The sequence below is a fragment of the Mustelus asterias genome, chromosome 14, assembly GCF_964213995.1.
Source record: "Mustelus asterias chromosome 14, sMusAst1.hap1.1, whole genome shotgun sequence".
NCBI classification, from domain to species: Eukaryota; Metazoa; Chordata; class Chondrichthyes; order Carcharhiniformes; family Triakidae; genus Mustelus; species Mustelus asterias.
In genome coordinates this window covers 33642109-33667524 of record NC_135814.1, presented here as the reverse complement: position 1 = coordinate 33667524, position 25416 = coordinate 33642109, and the positions used below count along the sequence as shown (strand labels likewise).

The following is a 25416-nucleotide window of genomic DNA, read 5'->3' as shown; positions in this document are numbered from 1 at the left end:
TCAGGATATGAGTATATCTGTCATTGAGGAAGTGCGAAGGGAGTGCAAAGTATTCTTTTGTACTGGTACAGCCCTTTGTGTGTGTGAATGCTAAGCAATTCATTTTGCTTCTCAGTTAATTCTAATTACAAATATGGATTTGAAAAGTCTATCTTACCTTTTCATTTGCTAAATTAGAAAACAAACCTTCACTGATAGGCAATGGGTAGGTATTATTGTCAATCACCTTATTTACTGATTCTTTATAATCTCCACAAATCCAAACAGACCCATCAGTTTTTTTTGAATTACCCCAATGGGTGCGGTTCATTCACTCACTGCTTGTTATCTTATCATTTGATCATAAACAAACAGTAAATAAGGTGATTGAGAATGATACTTCCCATCCTCTCTCGAGATTCCAGCACAAGCAGGCACATGTCTTCATCAAAGCCAACCCTGGTGCAGATGTGGCAGGCTGCCCTAACAGCTGGCAAATTGTGTCGCTGGATGTTCTCAGATCGGGGGTGATTCTCCCATCCTGCTGCACTGATTTTCTTTAGTGCAGTGGGATGGGAGATTTCAGCGAGGCTGGATTAGCGCAAACCGCACTGCGCTGCGGGCCCTGAGCACACCTCCCAGCGCCGGATTTCCAGGGCCATCAGTTCCGCACCTATTTCCGGCACGGAGATTCATGAATTATGTAAATAATAATTTTAATGTAATTTAAATACAATTAGCAGGCCCAGGGACTCGAACCAACTGATAAAGAATTCTGAAGGCAAAATACTGCAGATGCTGGAATATGAAACAAAAACAGAAAATGCTGGAAATACTCAGCAGGTCTGACAGCATCTGCGGGGGAGAGTAGAGTCAACCTTTCGAGTCAAGATGACCCTTCGTCAGCGTTGATAAAGAATTTGGTTCTGTAATCTTACTTAACATGTTAAGAACACAAAAGAACTTGCATTTCGATTGTGCTTGTCACAATCTCAGGACATCCATGCAGGTGACAAGTATTGTTGAAGTGGGACCACTGTTGCAAGCAACATGACAGTCAATTTATGCCAGAGTCTCACAAATAACAATGAAATAGTAACTGAGTGATGTTGGCTGAGGGTTTGGTATTGGAGAGAACACCAGTGAGCATTCCCCTGGTTTTCTTCAAATAATACTGTGGAATCTTTCACATCCCTTTGTGAACTCAGGTGGGCCTCAGTTTAATGCCTCCTCTGAAAAATGATATCTGACATTGCTACATGTTAGCATTCACCTAGGTTTTGTGCTAATATGCCTGGAACAGGACTTAAATGCACATCCTTCGAGATCAGAGGTAAGAGTGTTGCAAAAAGCTGGAAAAGCTTGCATACCTTTTCCAGGTCTTTCAGGCCATGTATATTTTGTTGATACTGGTTGTCACCTTCCAAATAAGCCGCACTATTCTCCTCTGGTATGGTGCCATGGGTGTGAAACATGGATAGCCTTCTCATGCTCATCACATATACCAATACCTCACCAAACATTGAACAGGAGGTACAAATCCTCTGCCCTCTTTCATTAGCCCACCGTTTCTGCCGTCGCCTAGTTTTCTCGGCCAATCTTTTCTTCCATAGTGCTTCTGCAAAGTTTCTACCTTGCCATCTCTTCTGCTTGACGTCTCCATGGTATTCAACTGGTTTCTCCTTTTTCATAGCCTTTATGCCACTACCCTTTATTCCACTCATCTGTTTCTCACAGCCAACATGGTTTCTCCCTTCACGCCTGTACAATATCTCAGATGCGCCGCAAGGTTCCATCACTGGTTTCATTTTGCCTCATCTACTAGCCTTTCCTTCATAAATTACCCATGGGGCTAGCTTCCACCTTGATGAAACTCTGTTTGACCCATTCAGCACTTCCCGCTCTATTCAATAATTCTCTACATGGACAGACTTCCTGGATGACATCAAGTCATGGCTAAACCAAAATTTCCTACACGTTGTGAAGACTAAAGCCACTGTTTGAACATGATGTCATAAACTTTGCTCCCTTGTCACTCACTTTACCATGTTCCACGTTTGTTCAATCTTGCTGCACCAAATTATATGGAGCCTCGAATGACTCAGAAATAAATTACACATCATACACCCAATCCTTGAACAAAGCAGCTTCCTTCCACCAGAATATTACCTGCTTCTGCCAACCTCTCCCACACTGCTGCTGAAAATTTCATCCACCTTTTTTTATGAACATCTTGGGGTCTCTACTACCCAACATTAATTTAGATTATTTCAACTTGCTTATCATTTCAACTAAGCTTTCAATCTTCAATTGTAACTCTCAGTTTTCATCCTTTATTCCTTTTATCTATAGCTTCTCTCCCATTTGCAAAGTGCCTTGGGATGTTTCCTATCTTAAAGGTGCAATATAAATGTAAATTACTGTTATTGAGTCTTGAGGAGGTGGTAATGCTATTTCCTGCAAAAAAATAAGCAACTGGTGGAACTCACGCTGTCAGTAAGAGGACTTAGTCCTGTCAGACTTTTAGCCACTAAATTAAATCTGTCGATATACTTTAAATATTTAATTAATTGGGCTGTGCTTGTAGGCATTTGTATTGCTGCGAAAAAGACACTTTTAAAATTTATTATGCTCATTTCCAAGGGCTCCTCTCAAAGGGTTTCTATTTTTCCCTTTTCTGTCATTTTGGTTTGAATACAGAGATGTTTTAGGGTTTGATTCTTTATTTGATTTGATTTATTATTGTCACATGTATTAGCATACAGTGAAAAGTATTGTTTCTTGCGCGTTCTACATTCATAGAGAAGATAATGAGAGAGTACAGAACATTACAGTCATAGCTAGGGTGTAGAGAAAGATCAACTTAATGCAAGGTAAGTCCATTCAAAAGTCTGACGGCAGCAGGGAAGAAGCTGTTCTTGAGTCGGTTGGTACGTGACCTCAGACTTTATATCTTTTTCCCGATGGAAGAAGGTGGAAGAGAGAATATCCGGGGTGTGTGGGGTCCTTAATTACGCTGGCTGCTTTGCCGAGGCAGCGGGAAGTGTAGACAGAGTCAATGGATGGGAGGCTGGTTTGCGTGTTGGACTGGGCTACATTCACGACTTTTTGTAGTTTTATTGCGGTCTTGGGCAGAGCAGAAGCCATACCAAGCTGTGATACAGCCAGAAAGAATGCTTTCTGTGGTGCATCTGTATGGACTGGCAACTCTCTTGACAATTCACACAAAATAGTCAATTTTTATGCATGAACTTAAATATGATTATGGGCCATCGCATTAATAACTGTAATCATTTTTGGTTAGTGTGACTCTGAACCACACCATTTATTCATTGTTAACGTAAAATATTAGTTTGGGTGTGATATATTAGTTGAGATCGTTACGTTTCTTCATGCAAGGGCTTAATTATCTGACTCTGTAATTTTTTTCAATAGAATCTGAAGCAGCAACATAGCAGGAACAGTGCTGATAACAATCTAAAATTTAATAACATTGGATAATATTTAAAATATGCATTTATTTTAGAAGAATATACAGCATCCTGCATGCTCACTTTACACAGCGGATACAGTAGTGACTTTTAAGGGGCGTCTTGACAAGTACATGAATAGGATGGGAATAAAGGGATATGGTCCCCTGAAGAGTAGGGAGTTTTAGTTAAGTCGGGCAGCATGGTCAGTGCAGGCTTGGAAGGCCGAAGGGCCTGTTCCTGTGCTGTAATTTCCTTTGTTCTTTGTAGATAAATGCGAGGTGATGCATTTTGGTGGATTGAACCAGGGCAGGACTTACTCAATTAAGGGGTAGGGCGTTGGGGAGAGTTACGGAACAAAGAGATCTAGGGGTACATGTTCATAGCTCCTTGAAAGTGGAGTCACAGGTGGACAGAGTTGTGAAGAAGGCATTCAGCATGCTTGGTTTCATCGGTCAGAACATTGAATACAGGAGTTGGGATGTCTTGAAGTTGTACAAGATATTGATAAGTCCACACTTGGAATACTGTGTACAGTTCTGGTCACCCTATTATAAAAAGGATATTATTAAACTAGAAAGAGTGCAGAAAAGATTTACTCGGATGCTACCGGGACTTGATGGTTTGAGTTATAAGTAGAGGCTGGATAGACTGGGACATTTTTCTCTGGAGCGTAGAAGGCTGAGGGGTGATCTTATAGAAGACTATAAAATAATGAGGGGCACAGATCAGCTAGATAGTCAATATATTTTCCCAAAGATAGGGGAATCTAAAACTAGAGGGCATAGGTTTAAGGTGAGAGGGGAGAGATACAAAAGTGTCCAGAGGGGCAATTGTTTTACACAGAGGGTGGTGAGTGTCTGGAACAAGCTGCCAGAGGTAAGTAGTAGAGACGGGTACAATTTTGTATTTTAAAAAGCATTTAGACAGTTACATGGGCAAGATGGGTATAGAGGGATATGGGCCAAATGCGGGCAATTGGGATTAGCTTAGGGGTCTAAGAAAAAAAGGGCGGCATGGACAAGTTGGGCCGACGGGCCTGTTTCCATGCTGTAAACCTCTATGACTCTATGACTCTAACTCCTTGGATACTGAAACAGTCCATGCTCACATGCAGCCAGACCAACATCCCAGCTTGGGCTGATAGTGGCAAGTAATGACCATCTCCAACAAGTGACCATCTCTCTTTAGCATTCAGTGTCATTACCATCACTCAATCTCCCACGATCCTGGGGGTCACCATTGACAAGATATTGAATTGTGCAAGGTTCAAGGTTTTGATGTATAAAACCCTTCAAATGAAAACAAACTCTTAAGGTCTGAATTTTTAATTTCTAACACAAGCGTCTTCAGTTATGCTTGACCCACAAAGTACAAATAACTAGTGTTTGTGTATCAAGTAGAATTAATTAAGCAAGATTTTGCATATACTTAACAGCAAGCAGTGGAGACAACATAGAAGTTGCTCATCTCTCAATCTCTGTCTTATATTCAACTGTGTCCAGAAGAGTCATACACCAGAAGCCATGGTAACGGCATGCCAATGTACATTATGATTTCTCAACTTTTACCCCCAGTCTCCCATTCCTCCTTCCTTTTTTGGAAATGGTCCAAATTCACTCATCCTATTGGCTATTGGACACATGTCATGTCACTCAATCTTTCCAACAATCCCTTCTTTATGGGTCATAAACTCCAGAAGTTTGTATTCCATTACAAATGCACATCTCCTTCCAGCTACCGAGAAGCCATAAACCGAGTCACATTCTCTTGTCAATGATATCTTAACCCAAGCCCCATACTAAAACTATTAAAATCAACAGTTAAGACCATTTCTTGTCATGATATCAGACAATAAAAGTTGTCCCTCTCTGGTACAGATCTATTAAACTATGCATCATTTGTTTAAATGGTGTCATCCTACGTTTAGGCTGTTTTAGTAATTCCTTCAAACTGATTTAAAAACAAGCACCCAATCATATTTTGGACATGAAGGTAACTTCAGCTCAACACAAATGAGTTCCATCGTAAAACAATAAAACAAGTTTGTTTCTTCACAAACATCTGCTTTTCCTACGGCCCCGACAAGCTTTGCTGTTAATTGTCCAATGACAAGTCAAAAGTTGAAGCATATAATTTGAAACTGTGCTTACAGAGTAACATCCGTAGATATTACAGATTCTAAAAATTTGTGGAATTATCAATGACGCCTTCCAGGTAACTGAGAAATGTCTGTTGACAAGACCTTTAACTAAAAACATAAATTCATCCAACAAACTACAGGCTTGTTAAAGGTGGATTTGACCGAACATTGAAAAGGATAGGTTTGTAGACCCATGTGGGGTAACCAGGGGAGTGGGACAAATTGGGTAACTCAATGGGCTAAATAGCATTCTTGTACGCTGAGTGAATCTTGTTTACACCACACTGAGTGCAGTTCAGGTTTCCATACCATAGAGGAGAGATACTGAAGTATGGCAGAAAGTACAGAAAAGATTTAAAAGGGGCCAAATAAATTCTGGTTACTGACGAAGGCCAGCAATCTCCAGTCTTTTACATTAGCAGAACTCTCTGACCCCACCAGTGGTGCACCCCCTACTGCGGGTTTCCAGGGAGTGTGGGACGGCTTCAATAGGAACTCCCATTGACAGTGGTGGGGCCAGAAGATCCCACTGACAGGAAACAGCACACCTCCCACCACTGAGAAACACGCTGAGAGGAGACCAGAGGATCTCGCGCAGTGCGATGGTGACCTCAAAGAAAGCTATCTACAATGATCTAGTAATTTCTGTAGTGAGGACTTTACCTCTCTCAACACTTAATTGATAGTTTAATGGGGATCCACAGTATCGAGCTGCAGTGATGTCCGCAAGCTGAACAAGCAGCAAATCACATTAAAGCATTCTTACAGATGCAAACCATGAAATGTAAAGCACTAATAGTCAATCCCTGTTTAAATGTTTTATAGAGAATGAAATAAAAATTGGGACATAGGCATGGGATTAAGGTATAACTATGATCAATTTTTTTAATTTTTAAAAAATAATTCTTCTTTTAAACATAGAATCCCTACAGTGCAGAAGAAAGCCATTTGGCCCATTGAGTCTGCACCAACAACAATCCCACCCAAGCCCTATCCCCGTCACCCCACATATTTTAGCCTGCTAATCCCTCTAACCTATTCACCCCGGGACACTAAGGGGCAATTTAGTATGGCCAATCAATCTAAGCCGCACATCTTTGGAGTGTGGGAAGAAACCGGAGCACCCGGAGGAAACCCACACAGACACGGGGAGAATGCGCAAACTCCGCACAGACAGTGAACCAAGCCGGCAATCAAACCCAGGTCCCTGGCACTGTGAAGCAGCAGTGCTAACCACTGTGCCACCGTGCCGCCCCTAAACATCTAGTAATGATCAAATTGGAGGAACTTAACAACATCCCACAAAATATGTTTTTTTAAATCAGGGTCAGGTTGATAATTCAGCAGCAGTTGCTACTCAGACTTGTGTTAAAAATCCTGTTCCATTTTATTGAACAAGAGTTAACTTTTTCACGGGTTTCGTCAGTGGTTTTGTCATTGATGTGAGAGCAGAAAATGGGGAATTTATTTTCATGTCAATTTATTTCACTGACTTCTGGCTTGGGGTGGGTGGAGGGGGCGTTTTTCAGTGCAGCATATGTTGTGGCAGTGAAAGACAGACCACAATTTCATGTTCAGTAGTTACTGTGCTGAATCCTGAAGTTGTGGCCAGTTTCAGATGGGAAATGACAGTGAATGTTGACAGCTTGCCATTAAAAACACAACACATTTGGGCGCCAAGGATGTTTACTGGAATGGAATTCTCAGGAAATATTGGACAGGCTGGGACTTATCCATCTGGAAAAGTGAGGATGAAGATGAAGGTCTTTAAGGATATCGACAAGGTTCGATGGTGTGGATGTTTATACTTGTTGGTCATCCCACTCTCAGGGGTGATAAATATAAGTTAGCCACACTGGGACATTAATTGAAGTATTTAAGAGGAACCTCTTTACACATAAAGCAGTCAGAATGTGGAACTCTCAGCCACATGGAGATGGTGAAGCCGAAAGCATTGTTACATTTAATGGCTTGATGTAGACGTGAGGGGAAAGAAGAATAGAGCAATCCATGGGGGTAGAGGGCAAGAGTTCAAGTAGAAGGGGGCTTGTGTATAAACACTGACATAGTTAAATGGCTCAAATGTGCTGTTTCTTTGCTGGATTTACTATTGATTTTCTGAAATATTACCTTATAGATGTAGTTAGAAAAGAGAACTCTGGCTCACCCACAAGAAAAACAAATGTTAATATATCTGGAAAAGTTAGTGATAGCAAGATGAAACTGTAAAGCAGAGCATGAGAGAGTTTACAATAATATTTAGAATGCTCTAGGCTAATTATGCATAGACTTGTTGCTTTAGGAGCAAAGGAAATCATTCCTTTCCTATCACCCCACCTTTGTTTACACATTTGTGTCCAACCATTCTGATTTGTTGAAAGGCTCAGACAGAGCTCATTGCTCCATAGTTTCTGGTACGTCACTGTGAGATTATGTGCTTAATATTTAACAGAATCTACCAAAGTTCATATTCAAAGATTTTGCATCAGACGGCACACTTGCTACTTCCGGAAGCTTGCCAGTAAAAAATTAAAAATACGAGAGAACTGAATAGCTCAGCAAGTTAACTTTTGGACAACAAATAGAAGAACTGATTTCTCACATTACCCAAGAAGGTGAACTTTGTTTTGTTCTGACTAGATGGAAATTGTTAATTGGAATTCTTGGATCTGATTACATTTTGGGCTGGCTTTTCGTAAAGAGCATCTGAATTGTTCCTCTTTTTTCCTTCCTAAATTGATCGGAAATTAATTCTACCTCATTATTTTTAATCATGGAACATCAGGATAACTGCGAAGCCTATTTTAACCACCAGCATGTATCTGAATTTGATGTGTCTGTTTCAGTCAAAATAGGCCTTACAGTAATTTACAGTATTATTTTTGTGGCTGGCATTTTTGGAAACAGCCTAACAATAAAAGTCGCAAATGTTCTTCAAAAGAAAGGATACCTTCAGAAGAGTGTTACGGATCACATGACCAGTCTTTCCTGTGCGGACTTACTCGTTCTTTTAATGGGAATTCCTGTGGAATTGTACATTGTGATATGGAATCCATTCTTAACATCCACTGAAGACGCAGCCTGCAAGATCTATCATTTCCTCTTTGAAGCCTGTAGCTATGCCACGATATTGCACGTTGCTACTTTGAGTTTTGAGCGTTACATTGCAATTTGCCATCCACTCAAGTTTAAATCCTTCTCTGGTTCAAGAACGGTGAAGCTGATTTGCTTTGTCTGGCTGACTTCATTTTGCGTGGCCTTGCCTCTCCTTTTTTCAATGGGGGTGGAGGATCCAATAAAGGCTTTTAAAGACTCTCGTAACAATAGCTGTGATGTCCGAGACTCAAACATAACTATTTGCACCAACCTCAGCTCCCATCAGATCGGATTCCAGTTGAGTGTTTTCAGTGCTTTCATTCTGTACGTTGTGATTCTTGTCTCAGTTGCATTTATGTGCAGGATGATGATGAAAACTCTAATTGGAATGAAGTCTAATGCTGGAAGTAAAGACGACCCAAAGCATGGGAGCACAGCCTCAGAAACATCCAGAAAACAGAGCATTATATTTTTAGGTAAGTACTTCAATATTTTCTAATGGTGTGGTGTTTAGTTGTGTTTTTTAATTTGCTAAAGAGAATAGATGTGTAAACCAAGTCCAGTCCTATTCTCATATTGTATTTGTGCTAGTACTAACAGGTGGATGCAATTTAAGAGTGGAAGGGTAGAAATGAGTGGGATATGCAATGTTGTATCACCTCCTTCTCATGCTCCAAATCATGGAACTGTCCTTAATATCTCCTCAACACTTTTAAATTTGATTGCCCGCTGCATCATTACATTTTTGAATTTGTGAAATTGGATTTTACAGCCCCCTGGGGGCAGGTGGGGAAGGGGGTGGAGAGGGGGCGAATTGTAAAACTGGGTGCCATGACATGGCTACTGTTTCTGGCAGCTACCATCATTGCGCACCACCCCCGCCCCCCCACCCCCCTCCAACCCCCATTCACAATGCTGCCTCAATTCTACAGAGTGGGGCAGCACTGTGGCACAGTGGTTAGCACTGCGCCAGGGACCCGGTTTCAATTCTGGCCTCAGGTCACTGCCTGTGTGAAGTTTGCACGGGAGAATCCCCGTGTCTGCGTGGGTTTCCTCCGGGTACTCCGGTTTCCTCCCCCGGTCCAAAGATATGTGGGTTAGGTTGATTGGCCAGGCTAAATTGACCCTAATGTCAGGGGATTAGCAGGGTAAATATGTGGAGTTACAGGGATAGGGTCAGGGTGGGATTGTGGTCGGTGCAGACTCGATGAGCCGAATAGCCTCCTTCTGCACTGTAGGGATTCTATGAATCTGTGTCAGAGTCGGGCCTATTGAAGGGCCTCCTCCCTTTCCACTGCTGGGATTTAGCCTGCAGCGAGTGTGATATATGTATGTTGGGGGTTTGGGGTGTCTACTGCCCCTTTAAGAGTGTGGGTCATCTGATCCTGAAGTGGGGCTAGCTCCCCCAAAGGTGGGACCTGGTTCAGCAGTCTAGATTCTGACTGGGACAGTGAACACCTATAATAGTGTTCCCCAGTGTTTAATTTAAGAAGCATAGTTTGTGGTGCTTTTGTGCCTTACTTTGATAAGTCCATACATATCAGCGAGAAAGACCAACACCAAGAATGCAACCTGACAGCTTTCACTGATTTGGCCGGTGGCTGGGTAGGGAAGGTGTATCTCCTTTAGGGGCTCCTGTGCTATAAGGTCTTTCAAACCCTCTTTCCCTCCTCACTGCCTGTCCAACCTGGCCCTCCACCCACCTCAACCTCCTCACCAGGGCCTGCCAGCCTAACCCAGCAGTACACTGCCGCCACATCTGGCTCCACCAACAAGCTGCTGGGGACTGGATGCAATCCCAGTCAGCCAGCCAAGCCTGTGCTGAGATGGTGCAATCTGCAGCTGGACCTTCGAGGGTCAGAGATGTATGAGGTCACCCTGCACATTTATCTGCAATCTCCCCACCACTTTCCAGCAGCCATGCTGCAGCCACATGTGCAGAGAAGCACTAGACCAGGCAAAACTCAATGGTAGACAGGCAGACGGGGAATGTGCGAGGGTGATTCATTGACATCTGTATGCAATTTGGCATGTGTTGATTTCAAAATTTGATTTAGAATGTTCTTTTCATATTGGTTTTTACCATTGCATTGTGGCCATGAGGATGCTGTGATCGTTAGTGACTATATAATGGAAGCTGAGGTGTGGGGCTGAATGGAGAATTGTGGTTCCATTTACTTGTAGCAGTCAGTTGAGTCTGGATACCCCAGCCAGAAATGGACTGTGATGGTTGCATCTTCCTTTCCTCCTCCCCAACTTCACCTCCTCCTCCTGTTCCTCATTTCATTGCCATTCAGCTGGTGGTAAGAACTGTACCATCCTGAAAGTGAGGCTCTTCCACATGCAGCAGACTATCACAAATGTTGACACCCACTCTCCTGGACAGTGGAACTATTGTTTCAATAATGCTTTGCTCTATCACATTTGTTATGGCAGCATAGCTTTCATTGTGTGCATGCTGTCCACCTGTACATGGGTTCCACACAGAAGTCTTAAGCTATGTAGTCTGTCAGTTTTCCTGGGCAAACTCTGTGAGACACATGGTGTTTAAGTACCCAACTGAACTGGTTTTGATTTATATTAATACATACAGGAATGGCCCCAAAAGGGTGCTAATACACTCCCCCCTTCTTAATGAAAATGTTACCCAATGATGAAGCTTCATATGAATTATATACATTTCTGCTTTTTCATTCATTTACAAATCAAACTTAATCATTGGTTTACTATTCCTAAGAGGATATCTTCTTTTTTGACCCAAACTTTCTTGGTTTGATTTGATTTATTATTGTCACATGTATTAGTATACAATGAAAAGCATTGTTTCTTGCGCGCTATGCAGACAAAGCATACCGTTCATAACGAAGGAAACGAGAGAGTTCAGATTGTAATGTTACAGTCATAACTAGGGTGTAGAGAAAGATCAACTTAATGCAAGGTAAGTCCATTCAAAAGTCTGATGGCAGCAGGGAAGAAGCTGTACTTGAGTTGGTTGGTACGTGACCTCAGACTTTTGTATCTCTTTCCCAATGGAAGAAAGTGGAAGAGAGAATGTCCGGGGTGCGTGGGGTCCTTAATTATGCTGGCTGCTTTGCCAAGGCAGCAGGAAGTGTAAACAGAGTCAATGGATGGGAGGCTGGTTTACATGATGGATTGGGCTACATTCACGACCTTTTGTAGTTTCTTGTGGTCTTGGGCAGAGCAGGAGCCATACCAAGAGATGATACAACCAGAAAGAATGCTTTCTATGGTGCATCTGTAAAAGTTGGTGAGAATCGTAGCTGACATGCCAAATTTCCTTAGTCTGCTGAAAATGTAGAGGTGTTGGAGGGCTTTCTTAATTATAGTGTCAGCATAAAATAAAAAAAAACAGCACAAACAGGCCCTTCAGCCCACAAGTTGTGCCGGTCATGTCCCTACCCACCTAGGCTTATATATAGACTTACCTATAACCCTCAATCCTATTAAGTCCCATGTACTCATCCAGAAGCCTCTTAAAAGACCCTATCGAGTTTGCCTCCACCACCACTGATGGCAGCGATTCCACTCGCCCACCACCCTCTGTGTGAAAAACTTACCCCTGACATCTCCTCTGTACCTACTCCCCAGCACCTTAAACCTGTGTCCTCTCGTAGCAGCCATTTCAGCCCTGGGAAAAAGCCTCCGTGAATCCACCCAATCTATACCTCTCAACATCTTGCACACCTCTATCAGGTCACCTCTCATCCTTCGTCTCTCCAAGGAGAAAAGACCGAGCTCCCTCAACCTATCCTCATAAGGCATGCCAACCAATCCAGGCAACATCCTTGTAAATCTTCTCTGCACCCTTTCAATCATTTCCACATCCGTCCTGTAATGAGGTGACCAGAACTGAGCACAGTACTCCAAGTGGGGTCTGACGAGGGTCTTATATAGCTGCATCATTATCTCCCGACTCCTAAACTCAATCCCTCGATTGATGAAGGCCAGCACACCATACGCCTTCTTAACCACCTCCTCTACCTGCGAGGCCGATTTAAGAGTTCTATGGACCTGGACCCCAAGGTCCTTCTGATCCTTTAGCATGGCCAATCCACCTAATCCGCACATCTTTGGAGTGTGGGAGGAAACCGGAGCACCCGGAGGAAACCCACGCAGACACGGGGAGAACGTGCAAACTCCACACAGACAGTGACCCGAGGTTGGAATTGAACCCGGGTCCCTGGCGCTGTGAGGCAGCAGCGCTAACCCACTGTTCCAACCTTCCATTCATAGGGGGACCAGGACAGGTTGTTGGTGATCTGGACACCTAAAAACTTGAAGCTTCCGACCATTTCTACTTCGTCCCCATTAATGTAGACAGGGGCATGTTTTCCATGTTCTCCAAAGAACAAAGAACAAAGAACAGTACAGCACAGGAAACAGGCCCTTCGGCCCTCCAAGCCTGTGCCGCTCCTTGGTCCAACTAGACCAATCGTTTGTACCCCTCCATTCCCAGGCTGCTCATGTGACTATCCAGGTAAGTCTTAAACGATGTCAGCGTGTCTGCCTCCACCACCCTACTTGGCAGTGCATTCCAGGCCCCCACCACCCTCTGTGTAAAAAACATCCCTCTAATATCTGAGTTATACTTCGCCCCTCTCACCTTGAGCCCGTGACCCCTCGTGATCGTCACTTCTGATCTGGGAAAAAGCTTCCCACCTTTCACCCTATCTATCCCCATCATAATCTTGTACACCTCTATTAGATCTCGCTTCATTCTCCGTCTTTCCAGGGAGAACAACCCCAGTTGAGTTTAGGAGTCCGGGGATAATGATGCAGCTATATAAGACCCTCGTCAGACCCCACTTGGAGTACTGTGCTCAGTTCTGGTCGCTTCATTACAGGAAGGATGTGGAAAAGATTGAAAGGATGCAGAGGCGATTTACAAGGATGTTGCCTAGATTGAGTGGCATGCCTTATGAGGATAGGCTGAGGGAGCTAAGACCCTCCATACCAGGCAACATCCTGGTAAACCTTCTCTGCACTCTCTCTGGTAGTGCGGCGACCAGAACTGGACGCAGTACTCCAAATGTGGCCTAACCAGCGTTCTATACAGCTGCATCATCAGACTCCAACTTTTATACTCTACGCTTCCTGAAGTCAATGACAACCTCCTTCGTTTTGTTGACATTGAGGGAGAGAGTATTGTCATCGCACCTGTTCACCAGATTCTCTACCTCATTCCTGTAGTCTGTCTCATCATTGTTTGAGATCCAACGCACTACGGTGGTGTCATCAGCAAACTTGAAACCGAGTTGGAGGGGAATTTGGCCACACAGTCATAGGTGTATCAGGATTATAGTAGGGGGCTGAGAACACAGCCTTATGGGGCACCAGTATTGAGGATGATCGTGGAGGAGAAGTTGTTACCTATCCTTGCTGATTGTGGTCTGTGGGTTAGGAAGTTCAGGATCTTGTCACAGAGGGAGGAGCCAAGCCCCAGGCCACGGAGTTTAGAAACATAGAAAAACTACAGCACAAAACAGGCCCTTCGGCCCCACAAGTTGTGCCGAACATATCCCTACCTTTTAGGCCTAGCTATAACCCTCCATCCTATTAAGTCCCATGTACTCATCCAGGAGTCCCTTAAAAGACCTATTGAGTTTCCCTCCACCACCACTGACGGCAGCCGATTCCACTCGCCCACCACCCTCTGTGTGAAAAACCTACCCCTAACATTTCCCCTGTACCTACCCCCCAGCACCTTAAACCTGTGTCCGCTCGTAGCAGCCATTTCCACCCTGGGAAAAAGCCTCTGAGAGTCCACCCGATCTATGCCTCTCAACATCTTATATACCTCTATTAGGTCTCCTCTCATCCTACGTCTCTCCAAGGAGAAAAGACCGAGCTCCCTCAGCCTATCCTCATAAGGCATGCCACTCAATCCAGGCAACATCCTTGTAAATCTCCTCTGCACCCTTTCAATCTTTTCCACATCCTTCCTGTAATGAGGCGACCAGAACTGAGCACAATACTCCAAGTGGGGTCTGACGAGGGTCTTATATAGCTGCATCATTATCCCCGGACTCCTAAACTCAATCCCTCGATTGATAAAGGCCAGCACACCATACGCCTTCTTAACCAGCTCCTCCACTTGCGGGGCCGATTTTAGAGTCCTATGGACCCGGACCCCAAGGTCCTTCTGATCCTCTACAGTACGAAGAGTCTTTCCCTTTATATTATACTCCTTCATCCCATTTGACCTGCCAAAATGGACCACTACGCATTTATCCACTACGCATCTGCCACTTCTCCACCCAGTCTTGCATCCTATCGATGTCCCTCTGTAACTTCTGACATCCCTCCAGACTATCCACAACCCCACCAACCTTCGTGTCGTCGGCAAACTTACCAACCCATCCCTCCACTTCCTCATCCAGGTCATTTATGAAAATTACAAACAGCAAGGGTCCCAGAACAGATTCCTGGGGCACACCACTGGTGACCGACTTCCATTTAGAAAAAGACCCATCTATACACACTCTCGGCCTCCTTTGGGCAAGCCAGTTCTGGATCCACAGGGCAGCAGCACCATGGATCCCATGCCCTCTCACTTTTTCTAGAAGCCTTGCATGGGGGACCTTATCGAACGCCTTGCTAAAATCCATATAAACCACATCTACCGCTTTCCCTTCGTCAATGTGTTTGGGTCACATTTTCGAAGAACTCCACTAGGCTCGTAAGGCACGATCTGCCTTTGACAAAACCATGCTGTATATTCTTGAGCATACTAGACCTCTCTAAATGCTCATAAATCTTGTCCCTCAGGATCTTCTCCATCAGCTTACCAACCACTGAGGTTAGACTCACCGGTCGGTAATTTCCTGGGCTATCCCTATTCCCCTTCTTGAAAATAGGAACCACATCCGCAATTCTCCAACACCTCTCCCGTCTCCATCGACGATGCAAAGATCATCGCCAGAGGCTCTGCAATCTCTTCCCTCGTCTCCCACAGTAACCTGGGGTACATCCCAGCCGGACCCGGCGACTTATCTATCTTGATGCCATTCAAAGATTCCAGCACAACCTCTTTCTTAAAGTCCACACACTCAATCTTTTCAGTCCACCGCAAGCCCGCAGTACATCCACCCAGGTCCTTCTCCTCTGTGAAAACCGAGGCAAAATACTCATTAAGCACCTCTGCCATTTCTACTGGATCCATACAGATTTTCCCGCCTTCACCTTTTATAGGCCCTATTCCTTCACGTCTCATCCTTTTACTCTTCACATATTTATAGAACGCCTTAGGGTTTTCCTTAATTCCACCTGCCAAGGCCTTCTCGTGACCCCTTCTGGCTCTCCTAATTTCCTTCTTTAGTCCCTTCCTACAAGCCATATACTCATCTAGATCCCTATCTTCGCCAAGCTCTCTGAACCTTTTGTACGCTTTCCTTTTCTTCTTGACTGGTGCACAGCTTTCGTGCACCACGGTTCCTTTAACCTACCCACTCCTCCCTGTCTGCTCGGAACGTTGTCCTGTAGAACTCTAGACAGACATTCCTTGAAAAACTGCCACCTCTCTTCAGTACATTTCCCCGAGAATACCTCCTTCCAATTTACTCCTCTAATTTGGAGATGAGTTTCGTAGGAATAATGGTTTTGAAGGCTGAGCTATAGTCAATAAATATTCATAGAATTCATAGAAACCCTACAGTGCAGAAGGAGGCCATTCGGCCCATCGAGTCTGCACCGTCCACAATCCCACCCAGGCCCTACCCCCACATATTTACCCGCTAATCCCTCTAACCTACACATCTCAGGATTCTAAGGGGCAATTTTTAACCTGGCCAATCAACCTAATAGGAGTTTGATATAGGTGTCTTTGTGATCTAAGTTCTTTCAGAACTTGGGGAAGAATCTTGACCCATCATGGCCTGAGCTTGCAGATCTTTTCTCCAACAAAGTTTGATTTTGTACTTAATGAGCGATTTTCTTCAAGGAAAGTTTGTTCCTAAAAACTTCACTTAAATTTATTGTAGTTTTTCCTTTAAGTTTATCCATTTGGCTTGAGTACCTTTGGGAAGCATACGTTGAAGGAATTGGTTCATCTTTCCACCAACCTTATTATGGACATTAACTGCATTTTCTTTGTAAATTCTTGTTCCTTTATAACATATTTTACATGATTTCAGGATCCCGATTCCACACAATTTTCTGTAACTTGCTGCATTGAACCCTCCTAATTATTATATAGAAACATAGAAAAACTACAGCACAAACAGGCCCTTTGGCCCACAAGTTGTGCCGAACACATCCCTACCTTCCAGACCTACCTATAACCCTCCATCCTATTAAGCTCCATGTACTCATCCAGGAGTCTCTTAAAAGACCCTACTGAGTTCGCCTCCATCACCACTGACAGCAGCCGATTCCACTCGCCCACCACACTCTGTGAAAAACTTACCCCTAACAGCTCCCCTGTACCTACCCCCCAGCACCCTAAACCTGTGTCCTCTCGTAGCAGACATTTCTACCCTGGGAAAAAGCCTCTGAGAGTCCACCCAATCTATGCCTCTCAACATCTTATACACCTCTATTAGGTCTCCTCTCATCCTTTGTCTCTCCAAGGAGAAAAAACCGAGCTCCCTCAGCCTATCTTCATAAGGCATGCCACTCAATCCAGGCAACATCCTTGTAAATCTCCTCTGCACCCTTTCAATCTTTTCCACATCCTTCCTATAGTGAGGCGACCAGAACTGAGCACAGTACTCCAAGTGGGGTCTGACGAGGGTCTTATATAGCTGCATCATTATCCCCGGACTCCTAAACTCAATCCCTCGATTGATAAAGGCCAGCACACCATACGCCCTCCTAACCACCTCCTCCACCTGCGGGGCCGATTTTAGAGTCCTATGGACCCGGACCCCAAGGTCCTTCTGATCCTCTACAGTACTAAGAGTCTTTCCCTTTATATTGTACTCCTTCATCCCATCTGACCTGCCAAAATGGACTACTACGCATTTATCTGGGTTGAAGTCCATCTGCCACTTCTCCGCCCAGTCTTGCATCCTATCTATGTCCCTCTGTAACTTCTGACATCCCTCCAGACTATCCACAATCCCACCAACCTTCATGTCGTCGGCAAACTTACCAACCCATCCCTCCACTTCCTCATCCAGGTCATTTATGAAAATTACAAACAGCAAGGGTCCCAGAACAGATCCCTGGGGCACACTGGGGTGACCAACCTCCATTTAGAAAAAGACCCATCTATACCCACTCTCTGCCTCCTTTGGGCAAGCCAATTCTAGATCCACAGGGCAGCAGCCCCTTGGATCCCATGCCCTCTCACTTTTTCTAGAAGCCTTGGGTGGAGGACCTTATCGAATGGACCTCCAATATATGGAGTATTTGCTTCCAACATGTCCACCTTACTTGAAGCATCTCATTACAAAGTATTAACTGCTCAGAAACAAACTATTCAGCTCCACTACAGTGCTTATGCTTCATACAAACCTCCTGCTGCCCTTCAAACTCTACAGAATCTACTGCAGCCTCTGCCACACTCTAGCTGGACATTTTCATGGTTGTAAAGAAAGTGATGGTGGCTTCTTTCTACTTCTTGGCATACTCTACACTTTTTCACAGTGCCTCCTATGACCTTATCTAACCTTGGCCACCAAAGATAGCTTCTCACTAGTTTCATTGACAAGTTTAACCTTCGTGTTGATCATGTAATTTGCATAGCAACTGCGACCTGTACCTTTCAGGAATTGCAACTCTGGATTCCCAAATAACAAGACTGCAAGGAACTACAAAAGGTCGTGAATGCAGCCCAATCCATCACGCAAACCAGCCTCCCATCCATTGACTCTGTCTACACTTCCCCCTGCCTCGGCAAAGCAGCCAGCATAATTAAGTACCACACGTATCCCGGACATTCTCTCTTCCACTTTCTTCCTTCGGGAAAAAGATACAAAAGTCTGAGGTCACGTACCAATCAACTCAAGAACAGCTTCTTCCCTGCTGCTGTCAGACTTTTGAATGGGCTTACCTTGCATTAAGTTGATCTTTCTCTACACCCGAGCTTTGATGTAACACTACATTCTGCACTCTCTTGTTTCCTTCTCTATGAACGGTATGTTTTGTCTGTATAGCACGCAAGAAACAATACTTTTCACTGTATGTCAATACAGGTGACAATAATAAATCGAATCAAATTAAACTCAACCTGTTATCAATTGACAAATCATTCTTAGATATAAAATATGGCCTGATTTTTAAATCCAGTATCTGTGTTAGCCTCCCATTTGCGATATAGTCATCTACCTTTGCCATTACAGTGTTTTTGTGAGTTGTTCTATCAATGTCATCCTCTGTGAATGGCAACTCATTTATATGCAAAAAGAAAATGCTCTCTTCCCAGGTAGGGTTCTACCTTTGAAGGCGATGGTAATCTAAGCATCACATCAGCATTACAATGATCTTCCAATCATCTATACTTAATATCATGCTAATTAGCAGACAAAATCAAAGCCCATCTCAGCATTCAGCCTGCAGCTAAAGTGGACTAAAGTAGCCATCAGTGGCTTGTGATCAGTTTCACTTGTGAGACGACCAGCATTCAGGCATTCATGAAATCTTCTTACTCCAAAAATCAAAGTCAATACTTCATGTTCTATCTGAGCATAATTCAACTCATTGGCATTGAGGTGTGTGCCAAATACAGTTTGCCTCTTATCACCATTACCCAACACATGAGAGGTGACCCAACCTACTCCATTTGGAGAGGCATCATGGGTAGAATTCTCCAGCCGTGCTTGCCCCAAAACTGTAGAACCCTGCCTGAGGTCAATGGACCTTTGTGTGGTCTGCCCCCCTCACCCCCGTTACAATTCCCGTGGCAGGCGGGATGAGCGAATTCCCCCCCTCCATATGCTAGTGTAATTTTATGGGACATATCATAATGTATAAGTATTGTACCATCTACCAGTTGACCTCTACATAGAGTCATAGAGGTTTACAGCGTGGAAACAGACCCTTCGGCCCAACTTGTCCATGCCGCCCCTTTGTTTTTAACCACAAAGCTAGTCCCAGTTTCCCGCATTTGGCCCATATCCCTCTATAGCCATCTTACCCATGTAACTTTCTAAACTTTCTATGATTTCTATGATAAACACTTTTTAAAGGACAAAATTGTACTCGCCTCTACTACTACCTCTGGCAGCTTGTTTCAGACACTCACCACCCTCTGTGTGAAAGAATTGCCCCTCTGGACCCTTTTGTATCTCTCCCCTCTCACCTTGAACCTGTGCCATCTAGTTTTAGACTCCCCTACCTTTGGGAAAAGATATTGACTATCTACCTTGTCTATGCCCCTCATTATTTTATAGACCTCTATAAGATCATCCTTAGCCTCCTACGCTCCAGAGAAAATGGTCCCAATCTATCCAGCCTCTCCTTATAACTCAAAGCATCAAGTCCCGGTAGCATCCTCGTAATTTTTTTCTGCACTCTTTCTAGTTTAATATCCTTTCTATAATAGGGTGACCAGAACTGCACACAATATTCCAAGTGTAGCCTTACCAATGTATTGTACAACTTCAACAAGACGTCCCAACTCCTCATTCAATGTTCTGACCAATGAAACCAAGCATGCTGAATGCCTTCTTCATCACTTTGTCCACCTGTGATTCCATTTTCAAGGAGCTATGAACCTCTATCCCTAGATCTCTTTGTTCTATAATTAACTGTTGGTATGTGTTCTCAGACTTTTGTATCTTTATCCCGATGGAAGAAGGTGGAAGTGAGTATATCCAGGGTGCATGGGGTCCTTGATTATGCTAGCTGCTTTTCCAAGGCAGCGGGAAGTGTAGACAGAGTCATTGGGTGGGAGGTTGGCTTGCGTGATGGACTGGGCTATGCTCACGACCCTTTGTAGTTTCTTACGATCTTGGTCAGAGCACGAGCCATTCCAAGCTGTGATACACCCAGAAATTAACTGAGTAAGTCCTGCCCTGGTTCGATCTACCAAAGTGCATCACCTCTCATTTATCTAAATTAAACTCCATCTACCATTTGTCAGCCTGCTGGCCCAATTAATCAAGATCCTGCTGCAATCCTTGATAACCTTCTTCAATGTCCACTATGCCACCAATCTTTGTGTCATCTGCAAACTGACTAACCATGCCTCCTAAATTCTCATCCAAATCATTTATATAAATGACAAATAACAGTGGACCCAGCACTGATCCCTGAAGCACACCGTTGGTCACAGGCCTCCAGTTTGAAAAACAACCCTCTACAATGGCCGTCTGTCTTCTGTTATCCAGCCAATTTTGTATCCATTTGGCCATCTCACTCTGGATCCCGTGAGATTTAACCTTATGGAAAACTTATCATGCGGCACCTTGTCAAAGGCCTTGCTAAAGTCCATGTAGACAACAGCAACTGCACTGCCTTCATCCAACTTCTTGGTCACCCCTACAAAAAACTCAATCAAATTTGTGAGACATGATTTTCCACTCACAAAGCCATGCTGACTGTCCCTAATCAGTCCTTGTGTCTCTAAATGCCTGTAGACCCTGTCTCTCAGAATACCTTCTAACAACTTATCCACTACAGATGTGAGGCTCACCGGCCCTGCAACTCTTTTTAAACAAAGGCACGACATTTGCCACCCTCCAATCTTCAGGCACCTCACCTGTGGCTGTTGATGATTCAAATATCTCTGCTAGGGGACCCGCAATTTCCTCCCTAGCCTCCCACAATGTCCTGAGATACACTTCATCAGGTCCTGAGGATTTATCTACCTTGATGCGCTTTAAGACTTCCAGCACCTTAAGACATGACTATTTATTTCCCCAAGTTCCCTAACATCCATGCCTTTCCCAACATTAAATACTAATGAGAAATATTCATTTAGGATCTCACCCATCTCTTGTGGATCTGCACATAGATGACCTTGTTGATCCTTAAGAGGGCCTACCCTCTCCCTAGTTACTCTTTTGCCCTTTATGTATTTGTAGTATCTCTTTGGATTCTCCTTTGCTTTATCTGCTGAAGAAATCTCATGTCCCCTTTTTGCCCTCCTGATTTCTCTCTTAACTCTACTCCTACAGCCTCTATACTCTTTAAGGGATCCACTTGATCCCAGCTACTTATGCATGTATTGTGCCTTCTTCTTCTTCTTGACCAGGGCCTCAATATCCCGAATCATCCAGGGTTCCCTACTTCTACCAGCCTTGCCCTTCATTCTAAGAGGAATGTGTTTACCCTGAACCCTGGTTAATACATTTTTGAAAGCCTCCCAGTTACCAGACGTCCCTTTGCCTGCCAACAGACTCCCCTAATTAACTTTTGAAAGTTCCTGTCTAATACCATCAAAATTGGCCTTGCCCCAATTTAGAATTTTAACTTTTGGGCCAGACCCTCCATAGCTATCTTAAAACTAATAGAATTATGGTCACTGGTCCCAAAGTGATCCCTCACTAACACTTCAGTCACCTGCCCTTCCTTATTTCCCAAGAGGAGGTCAAAGTTTGCCCCCTCTCTAGTTGGGCCATCCACATACTGAATGAGAAATTCCTCCTGAATACACTCAACAAATTTCTCTCCATCTAAGCCTCTAATACTATGGCTGCCCCAGTCAATGTTGGGCAAGTTAAAACCTCCTACTATTACCACCCTATTTTTCTTGGAGCTATCTGTAATCTCCTTACATATTTGCTCCTCAATTTCCCGCTGACTATTTGGGGGCCTATACTACACCCCAATCAAAGTGATTTCCCCCTTCTTATTTCCCAGTTCTACCCATATAGACTCAGTGGGCAAACCCTCAGATATATCTCCTCTCAGTACTGCTGTCATGTTTTCTCTAATCAAAAGTGCTACTCCCCCTCCTCTCTTACTTCCTGTTCTATCTTTCCTATAGCATCTGTACCCTGGAACATTGAACTGCCAGTCCTGTCTTTCCTTAGCCATGTTTCAGTAATAGCTATAATATCCCAGTCCTATGTACCCATCCATGCCCTGAGTTCATCTGCCTTGCCCATCAGGTCTCTTGCATTGAAGTAAATGCAGTTTAATCTGGACTTCCCTTGCTCTCTGCCCTGCTTTTGCTTGACCTGTCTAGTACTAACATTACTGACACTGCCTTTACTATTTAATGTGCTTTCTTTAACTTCTGTGCTGTCCTCAACCTTCTTTTCTGTCTCCCTACTGCTTTGGGTCCCACCCCTCTGCCAAACTAGTTTAAACCCTCCCGAGTGGCTCTAGCAAATCTTCCTGCCAGATTATTAGTTCCCCTCCAGTTCAGGTGTAACCCGTCCCTCTTGAACAGGTCATCTCTTCCCCCGAAGAGATCCCAATGATCCACAAATCTAAATCCCTGCCCCCTGCACCACCTCTCAAGCCATGCATTCACCTGCCTAATCTTCCTACTCCTACTCTCGCTAGCATGTGGCACTGGAAATAGTCCAGAAATTACTACTTTCAAGGTTCTGCATGTTAGCCTTCTGCCTAACTCTCTATATTCGCTTTCCAGGACCTCACGCCTTTTCCTATCTATCAGATTGAATGCTTTGTCACACTTCTTTGTCCAATTCCTGAAGGGCTTTTTTGAGGAATGCAACAAGGTTGCCAAATTTGGTATGAATTTACTGGAATAATTCACTACACCCAAAAATGATCTCAGCTCAGAGATATTCTGAGGGTGTAGCATGTTTCTTATTGCTTGGACCTCATTCTTGGTAGGATATAAACCCATCTTTGTCTGCTGTGTCCCCCAAATACTCTACACAGCTCTGAAACATGTCAAATCTGTGTGCCTTTGCCCAAAGTCCTTTGGGCAAAGGCACACCTTTTCTAGTCTGTTACCAAGGATCTGTCTGTTTGGAGCTGAAATAAATGTGTTATCTAAATAGCACACTACTCCCTGAATTCCTTGCAAAATTTATTTCATCAACCCTTAGAAAAATCCAGGGGCTGAAGAAACACCAAATCACATCCCATTAGACTGAAATAGACCCACATATGTATTAATAGTCAAAGATGACGTAGGCCCATCATTTAATTCAAGATGCAGATAGGCATACTTAGACAGATCTAAGTTTGAAAAAAAAAAGCCTTCTGACAACATTGTGAACACATCTTCCATGTTTGTCAAAATATTGGGTAATCTAATCCTCAAATATTCTTACACTACCACCTGACTTTGGTAGTAGCACTATGTGAGTAGCTCAAATATTCTGTTGTACTTTAGAGATAATCTTCCGTTCTTCAGAGGGTCGTATCCCGAAGGTACCCGGGAAGAAGCACTCTAGGGAACTCCTCGGGCATCCCCATGAATTGACGTACGGGAATTTTCCAGGAAATTTCAACTTATGTTGGGCAATTACCCTGCAGCTGGAGCCCTCCAAAACTCCCATTCAAAACTGGAGACTTTGGATAATTCTGACTTATTTAGCTGAATAGTTACCCAGGAAAGGTTAGAAGCATTAAAACCATTTCTAACTCCTGGGAAGCTATACAATTGAGTCTCCTACAGTGGCCCCCTGACTAACTAACCTCCATCCCCACCCCACACCATCCTCTGATTAGTCCACCACCTCCTGACTACCTTGCCCTCCAATCCCCTATGACCCTCCAACCCCCAACCCTAATTATTCAACCTATCCTAACTCTTTCCCTGCTAACCTTACATGCTTACCTTCTCTGCCTGCCTAACTGACTGGGGCACATAAACTTACTGGAAAATGGCAGCTAGCGCTATAAAACTTTGTGGGCTTTGTTCTCCCCGATGCTCCTGTACTACACAGAAGGAATCCAAGAGCACCTACACTTCACAATTCTCAGCAGGCCCTAATTGAAGGCCTGAAAAATGTGGGGCTCCAGTCCAAGGTTGGAAAATAGGAGCACAGTGGCAATCTGATCGTGATTGCCACTCCATGGAAGGTTTGGTCCATTGTTCTCAGTCTCAAGTCTTTTCAGTTCATGCTCGACCTTCTCTCTTAGAATTTAGGTTACCTGACGAGGCCTGCAATAAACTGGTGTAATTAATTTAACTTAAGCAGGTTCTTCCTAACAATGTTGGCTTTTCACCCTTCATCCTTCACCGCAACTATGGGCAATTTTTCACATTGCTTCTTGAATGTGACTGGAACTGACACACTTCCTATTTTGGCAATATTCCCTCCTCCACAACTTCGGAATTCTATTTGCAATTTCTCCGATTGATGTTAACTCAACGTTTCATGGCATAGCAATTCAAGAATCTTGTTATCTGATGCACCCATGCCAACCTTCATGTTTGCCGGATCTCCATTCACTGCTACTTCAACTACGGTACCTTGTGAATTTCCATTGGTCTTCCTTGTGCTTCAGATTGTCTGGATCTCAACTGACCCCTCATTGACCTGCTGTTGTTCCACAACCGTATGCAGTGACTTCTGTTTCCTACAGATAGCACTTTCTCCGTTTACTTTCTTCTGACATGCCTTGGCAAAATGACACTTCTTCTTCCAGCTCTCACATTCTTCCTTCTTAATGGGCCATTCTGTGCCCAAAGTTGACCTCAGCACTTTGATGTACCTCTGCTACCACTAACTTACATCACTGGGTCCTCGGCCTACACAGCTACAGCTGATTTACTTCAGCAGGTGGCCAGGGAATGTTAACTCTGGCTTCTCTCAAACCATTTTCTGAACATGTCTTCAATAGACCAAAGCAAAATACTGCGGATGCTGGAATCTAAAAAAAAAACAAAAT

The 25416-nt window shown here is 43.9% G+C and overlaps 1 protein-coding gene across 1 annotated transcript in view; it reads left to right on the top strand.

Moving 5' to 3' along the window:
• Window positions 1-8059: 8059 nt before the first annotated feature.
• The window catches only part of gpr39 (G protein-coupled receptor 39), a 95211-nt gene continuing 77854 nt past the window's right edge, over window positions 8060-25416 (top strand). The window contains exon 1 of the mRNA XM_078228137.1: window positions 8060-9164. Coding sequence (XP_078084263.1) covers window positions 8366-9164 — 799 coding nt within the window. The 5' untranslated portion in view covers window positions 8060-8365. The remainder of the gene's footprint in view (window positions 9165-25416) is intronic.